The sequence below is a fragment of the Apaloderma vittatum genome, unplaced genomic scaffold, assembly GCF_000703405.1.
Source record: "Apaloderma vittatum isolate BGI_N311 unplaced genomic scaffold, ASM70340v1 scaffold26531, whole genome shotgun sequence".
Classification (NCBI taxonomy): Eukaryota; Metazoa; Chordata; class Aves; order Trogoniformes; family Trogonidae; genus Apaloderma; species Apaloderma vittatum.
This window is the reverse complement of record NW_009701183.1, coordinates 1-7,700: the sequence shown is the minus strand read 5'-3', so window position 1 is coordinate 7,700 and position 7,700 is coordinate 1. Positions and strand designations below refer to the sequence as shown.

The 7,700-nt window shown below is 45.7% G+C and overlaps 1 protein-coding gene across 1 annotated transcript in view; it reads left to right on the top strand.

Moving 5' to 3' along the window:
- STX8 (syntaxin 8) overlaps positions 1 to 5,653 on the top strand; it is a gene marked incomplete at both ends in the record, with an annotated part of 15,548 nt that extends 9,895 nt beyond the window's left edge. Inside the window, 2 exons of the mRNA XM_009879070.1 lie at positions 4,154 to 4,278; positions 5,561 to 5,653. Of these exons, the coding sequence (XP_009877372.1) occupies positions 4,154 to 4,278; positions 5,561 to 5,653 (218 nt within the window). The remainder of the gene's footprint in view (positions 1 to 4,153; positions 4,279 to 5,560) is intronic.
- Between the last annotated feature and the right edge of the window lie 2,047 nt (positions 5,654 to 7,700).

Genomic DNA, 7,700 nt, shown 5'->3' with positions numbered 1-7,700 from the left:
GCAGGAAGCGCGCCTGGTGGCAACTGCACCGCTCTGACCCGAGACATGATGAACCTCGTGCCCAGGAGATGGATGGAAAGGGTGGAAGAAAACTGTCCATCCAGAAACCAGTGTTTGAGAACATCTGAGGCTTGAGTCGTAAGATCAAATCTGGGGGCTGGGGCAGGATTTTTCCAGGATTAATGTGTCTTTGGCTGCATAGTCGTGAGCCAGCGTGGTCGTAGTTGTCTCAACACCCTCCTCACCCACTGGGGTCATCTCCCGTTGTACCAGTGGTCACCTGGAGCACTGTGTAAGTTACAGCACACACACACGTGTGTGTCTGTGTCCCCTTGGGCAAGCAGCAGGTACAAAGCCCGTTCATCTTGCTCTGGGACCTGAGGGTGGCTGTGCCCACCCCAAATTTAAGAAAGATTCTGCTGAGAGTGTGAAATCTCAGTTTGGTCTGTGTTCGAGGGACAATTTGTATGTCTCCTCTATCAGAGCATGCCAGGGGTTCCTTAAGGGCCTTGCTGAAGTGGTTACAGGAAAACAGTATATTCTTGCAACTGTAATGAATAACAAAAAAAAGATACTTAACAGGGACAGAGGAAACTAAGTCAAAGCCTGTAATTTCCGCTGTTGTGCTTCAGGTTGTGCCCACATGCCTGTTAGGAAAGCCCCAGGAAAGAATGTCGGTGGGAGGGCAGCTCTCAAGGCTGAGCTCTGTGCTTTATGCTTTGTCTCCTTAGTTTGTTCAAAACCACCTGACATTTTGCCTTGTGTCCCTTCCACCAGTGTCACCGTGTTGTTCTGGGCCCGGAGGGAGAGCAAATGCCCTGCCTAGAGGAGGCTCCCGGTCCTCTTGCTGGTGGCCAGGCAAGCTCCAGTCACCACGCCTTGAGTAGCCTGATCTAGTTAAGGGACATCCCTGCCCATGACAGGGAGGTTGGATTAGATGATCTCTAAGATCCCTTCCAGCCTAGGCCGTTCTATGATTCTGTGAATCGATGATGCCATGAAGGAGCCGTGTTCTGCGATTTGACTGCCCGGCATCCCGGGTGGCAGCTGGTTTCTGCGGTCCTTGGGTCAACTGAACCGCAGGGAAAAGTTGTTTCCTTGACCGTGAGGTGTGCTGCTCCGGGTGCTCGAGCCAGTGGAGCCAGGGAAGTCCTCTGCCAGCTGGGGGAAGGCTGTCCCTTCTGTAGGCTTCCCATCAGAGCAGTTCTTGTGAGGAGGTCTCCCCCTGGGAAGGTGCCTGGAGGGGATTTGGAAGTTGTTGTGCTTAGGTGGCTTCTCCCAGGGTTTTCTGGAGGAGGAGAGAGCCTTGGCGTTGCACATTAAAATTATCCCTGTTTTATTTACTAGCTTGGAACTTCATGACAGACACTGCCTGCCAGTGCGAGCGGTTGAATCGTAAGTGAGAGAATACCCCCGCGTCTTCACTGTCGCCCTGGAGGTGACCTGCGAAGCCAAGCTGAGGTGCCCTGGGCACTTCAAAGAGCCCCACTGTACAACTGTGTTGTTAAGGGAATGTTCAAGTGATCATCCAACCAATTGTCATACATCCCGGGTTTTGTTTCAAATTCAGTCTTGCTGATCAGTCTTCTAAAGCCGTAAGCCTTGATGTGTGGCCTTGGTCTAAAGTAAGTGCTGGTTGACTAATCTAAGTTACTCGGGAAGTTTTATAAGAATTATCAGTGAAACAATGCCCTCTTGAAGATGAGCCCTCCCTTGTTAAGCGGTGACACAGCTCCCCGATTTTAAACCCCATCATCTTTTATACTTGGGCGCGTTGCTAAGCCTCGTAATTAGTTAAATCTGCTCCTATAATCAAAAGCTATCCGCACACTCCACTGCTCTGTGACGGTTTCAAAGATTTACGTGATTAACTTGGCGGAGGCAGTGGGTGGCTAATTGGATAAGCTTTAATCTTCACACTACCAAAGCGAAACATGGTAAGATCAGAGGAAGTAGGAAGTTATGCTGTGTTGTGTAGGAAGGTAGTTACCAAACATGTCAAAAAGATTATTGTAACGAGCAGACCAGTTGTCATGACCCAGCCTACAAGAATAGGGTGGATTATTAGTGGGGAGGGAGAGAGCGAGCGGTGCAAATTATTTCAAATTTGCTTGCTTTGGCTTTTTCTTTTTTTTAACAGGCAGAAATAGTTGTGCTCTTCTTAGCCAGCAAAGAGCTTTATGTTCTATTTGCTTTATTTAAGTTGTTCCGTCAGATGTTGTGAACCCTAGATTGTGTGCGCTCGCTAATTGAGCCGCTGAACGGGCTGGGCTGTAACGATCTTTGCATCTTGGGACGCGTAACGCTTCCCTTGGGGCTGGGTTTGTGAACGCAGCAGCAGGCGCTGCGAGGCTGGAAGATGGAAGAGCGAGTTTAATTCCCTGAAGCAAAGAGGAAAGCTAGGTAACGTGTAAAACTGTGGTTTAGCTGTGCATGTCTTTATCTCATCAAGCCCCGTTCCCTACTTTGATAAACACGTGGAGGCGCAGGGGACCGGAGTGCAGAAGAGCCCCAGATCTCCCTTTCAGCTGTCTGCGACACGTGGGTCCAGCATCATCAGGATGCTCCAGTGAGATGTGCTTTGCAGTCCTGTAGCCCAAAAAAAGAGTTTTTCCTTGATTTTCTTTTTTTTGGTTCTGATGGATCCGTTACCTTGAGGTGAAGCGGAGTGAACAGGTTTCAGTTTTGAGGTGTTCTCCTGTTTGACTGGCTGGGCGGGCAGTTCCGGCCTGTGACTTATGAGCGGATCATTTCCCAGCAGTGTCGATTCACCGCACGGCCAGGAGATGTCTCTAGTTCCTCAGAATTCCTCCAGGAACTGCTGCCTGACCCAAGTGCTGGGTTTTGCTGAAATGCCCTTGGTGAGCCCTGTCTGGGCCGGGGGCATTAACTCCTCCTGGCTCTCCGATGCTCGTGCAGGATTCCCTTCTTTTGATACAGGGTTTGGAGCACAAAATGATTTGGAGCGTACGTGTGTACCATCCAGGGCTTCAGTTTCTCTCACAGAGAAGGGACCTGGATTCAACTAAAAACAAACGAAAAAAAACCCCAAACAATAAAGAAATATAGGTCGTAACATCATTAAAAAATATTGAGTGTTTGAGAGATCCTAGAAATGCTCACTGTTCTAGTTGGTGGAAGTGCTTTGGGAAAGAACAAGGCAAAGGTAAAATGCAAATGGAGTGTAAAAAAAAAAAAAGAAAAAAAAAGCCAAGCAGAAAGCAAAACCTCTTATTTCTGTCCTGCTGTGGACTAACCAGTTTTATGATGACTTTTACCCCAAATCTGAGTTGCAGTTTTGAGTTCAAGTGGCTCTCACAGTCTGTCATGTCGTGTTTTTCTTGTAGGGAGAAACCAGTGAAAAGCTGAAAGGCAGAAACCAGAAATCTGGTATTGGGAAAAAATGTTTCAGCGGCATTTCACTTTACTACTTGAATTTATGTGCCCTGGACATGAAAAACTTGTTTTCTGTTGTAACCGGGGAAGTATCTGTAACACAGACAACCTCAATCTTTTAGAAGAAGACCTGTAACTTGATTGCTCTCTCATTTAAGAGCGTGTGTGCCCGGCTTCTTGTTTGTGTTGATGCCAGACTAGGAAATGCAGGGGAGAAACTGTGTGGCTTCGATCTCCGGTTTTTGAAATGCAGAAATGTTCCCTTTTAGGCTTGATCAGAATTGCACAAAATTAGTGGTCTCATCCGATTTGCATCTGTATTAATTTCTTGATCCTTTTACTGTTGGAAGCTTGCAGGCTGTACCTCTGTGGTTTTATAAGTGTGTGTTTTGATCATGCAGCAAATACATGGATAATGTGTGTTCCTCGCAACCTTTTTGTAGCTGTTTTGACTGCAAGCAATATTAAATATAAATGTATTATACAATATGTAGTGTACATTTTGCCTTGTAGCTTAACTGTTCACTGCAAAATTAATCCTCTCCCTGCATTACTGCTTGTTACAGAGCCTGTGAGATGTATTTGGTGTTGGGAGATCGTCAGATTGCTTCTGGCTATTTTCTTTTATGATCGCAGAGAATCGTACGGAGCGCGACAAATCCGTACGCTTCAGTCGCTGCCAGCCGGGCTTGCAAGTGCAAATTGCGCCGTGAGTGGGGTTTGTGTTGAAAATTATTGACTGGAGTTACTTTTTCAGATCGAGCCTAATGACGGGAGGCATCAAACGAGGTGTAACCAACCCGTGGCTCTTGGAAGAATCCGAAGAAACCAGAGGGCTTGGCTTTGACGATCTCAGACAGCAGCAGCGAAGGATCATAGAAGGTACAACAATCTTTTCTGTTTTTTAGAAGCATCGCTAGGACTCTGAGAGGAGCTCTTGTTAGGAAGTTGGTACGATAACCTGTGCTGAAGTTTAACTACCTGGAAATGACGAAACATAATAGTTCCAGGTGGCGGCTTTCTGCATTTGCAGGAGTAGCGTTGGGCTTGCAATATTCTTCACTGGAAGCATCTTCTTTAATCAAATTTTTAAAGCCCTTACAGGCTGTTAGATGTGTCGTTGAGGGAAGAGTTAACTGACTTAAAAAGGGTCTTTAGGTTTTGACCCCCGGCATCCGTAAGGGATCTCTAACTTTGGAAGTGCTGGAAAACCCCGGCTTGAGGATGTCAGGTGGTTAATGAGGTCGTTTCTATGCAATTCAAGTATTGGAAGTGATCAGATGAGACCAGGCCCAGTCTGCAGGTGAAAGGCAGAATCGCAATGACCTGGGGATGGTCCAGGAGAAGCCCCAAGCTCTAGTTTTTGCTGACACCGTAGGTATCCCCTGGGGAGGCTGAGAAAGGTGTCAGGGGCCAGACCTTCATCCCATGGAAGGGGCAGGGGGTTCTGGCCATCCTGGATGGTTTTGGGCTCCCGGGCTGCAGCCGGCTGGCGGTTTTGCTCTGCGCAGCGTCGCCGCTTTGCTGTCTGTCGGACCAGCCTCCAGCGTCAATTCTTGTGCTTCTTGACAGCTTTGGCCGAGGAGAGCTGCACGTTTTGGTTAAGGTGCTTCCTGAGGCTCGAGGATGATACGGTTCTTAGTGCAGAGCTGGTGGGAGCAAATCAAACTTTAGCTGCACCCTCCCACGTCCCCTCTGTCTCAGACGCGCTTCCATACGCTCTGTATCCTCTTGCAGCTTTAAAAATCTATTTGAATTCTTTGGTGCTTGCATCACCTGTTTGCCTTTTATTCATGTTAAAAGTTTCTTGGAAATTTGAAAAAGGCTAATCAGGGATCTCTATGTGTGTGCCAGAAAATCCCCTGCGTTTATGATTGAGTAACAGCTAAATGTTGAATTCTTGGATTTTTTTAATTTTTTTTGGGACTCTCAGCTAAATGTCCCAGCCAGAGCAGGCGAATTAATTACCCATCATTCACATTATTTTAAGAGTGCTGTTGCCATAAGGATTCATTTTCGTGTTCTGTTGATGGATTTTTCTTAATATCTTTTAACTCTTTCAGCGCTGAGTAAATATTTTTGTTCACCTCTGCATCTGTTATGGTACATAGCCTAGCAAAGCAGCAATTTTTTTTAAATGTAGTTTTATGTTTTTCTGATGCAGAACAAGATGCTGGGCTCGATGCTCTTTCTTCAATCATATCCCGGCAAAAGCAAATGGGACAGGAAATTGGGAATGAGCTGGATGAACAGAATGGTAAGAACAGGATTTGTAGAGACTCGTTTTGCCTCATTTTTATGTAAGATTGTGATTTACTTTTTTTCCCCACTCCTCATACAACTGCGCTGCTTTTTGCTTACCAAGTAGCAAGACAAGACCGAAAAAATTTATGTGCAGACAACCACTACAGGTTGTGTCTGTTCACAACCTGGTTGGTTTATTGTGTTTCTCTGCGTATCCTGTTGTGCGATGTGTAACACTTCGTATATTGTTATCAAGCCTGCCTTTTGAAAGAAAAGGTTGGCGATTATTTGTGCAAAGCACTGAACTGATTTTGTACTCCATCTTTTGCTTTTTTCCTCTTTACGGCAGTTTTTGTGGTACCCTTTTATGTGTTTCTGGGTTTCACTTGAGCGTTCTCACTCTGTGTCTTATTAACTAAATGGAAGAGTCTTGAGGCAGCAATTAAAGAAGCGTTGTATTGTTCGCTCCAAATGATGTGGATTTTGAATGTTTCAGAGTATTGAATGCCAGATCAAATTAAGTGCAATATTGAACTAGAAGAGTACCTATTTTCTTTAAAAGCAGCCAGTGTCCAAATGGTGGGATTGCTCTCCTGTTAAACACGCTTTGTTACTCGCTTAATTGTTCGCGTGACATAAAACTGTCCCTAGGAGAGCAGATCCTCCGCTCTTTGCGACTTCGTTTCTTACGATATGGTAATAGTTCAATTAGAGCCCTGGAGCCCTGCCAGCTTTCTCCCTTGCACAAAGGCTTGAGCCATATGGTTTACCCTTGGCTTGTGTTGTACTTAACCACCGAGAAGGTAAATGTCCTTTGACTTGCTAATAAACGAGACGCTGAAATCGCCTCCTTCCTAGACCTCTTTTTTTTTTTTTTTTTGCCTCCCGCTTGTTTTTCCCTGTGCCTGCTCGGAGTGAGGGGGTTCCCGTATTAGCAATCGCGTAACGCAAAGCACTTCTCGGGAGCCCCATTCCAATCGAGGGTGAAGTCAGAGGACTCATATTCGCTCTGTGTACAGGGCTAAATCCAGGAGGGATAGGAAATGTCTAGAACATGTCTTTGTTTATTAATCTTAAGACTGTTAAGGAAGGGTTTGCGCAGCTGGGAGAAACTATGCATAGCAGGCTTGTCATATTTTGATCCTCTGCCTCTTGTGAGTAAAGACATTTTCAATTAGGAATCTTGGTTTCATACGTTTCTTCTATTAACCGTTGTTTAAAAAGTATTAATTGCTGTTTTTGCTCTAAATAGAAAACAGGTGGGAAGCATGAGCATGTTTATTAATTCTCTGTGAAACTTTGGTTTCTCATCAGGATCTGTGTCCCTTTTCTCTCTGTTGGGGGTAGGAAAGGTTCCCTGAATGCTTATGTTTTTGGGAGCCCGAAGGTAATGTGTATTGTGCCGTCGCATTTCTGCGTGTCCGCGCCAGGCTTCTAGCAAGGAGGCCTTGAAACATCTTTGAAATTGGGAATGCAGTTAACCCTCCTTTTTAAAAATAACGCAAGTAACGCCAATTTTGTTTGTCTTGGTTACAAAGCCTAGGGCAAAATTCTTAGTGTTTTCGTGTGAGCTCTTTTTTTTGAGCTACAGGCAACTCGTTTTTCAAAATATGGAAACTTCCCTGAGTGCTCGGAGTCCCGGCTAGGCACGATTCCCTGGCGCTGACTGGAGACCTGTTCCTGGGAGAAGAGAAAACACAGAGTTATCTCAGCTTCTCACTGTCTTAGGATCATGAAAATGAAACCAACCAGCCATGTGTTGTGCGTCGTTTATAGATCTTTAAGCTGTCTGAAAAAGGTGGGAGATGGTTTGAGTCTTGCGGATGAGGACCAGATCACTCAGCGCTTGGCTTCCTTGCTGCCGAGCAAGTGGAACTTCCATGTTTTCCCTGACTTTATGCAATCCCTTCCTTTTTTTTTTTTTTTTTTTCCCCCCCAAGATACAGTTTCTGGGTGTATATTTTTTCCCTCTGGAAGTGCAAACAGAAGTTTACTTTTAAGACCCTGGCTAATGTTTCTGACCAATGGTAGGCAGCGGCTCCAGCAGACATCAGCTCCTG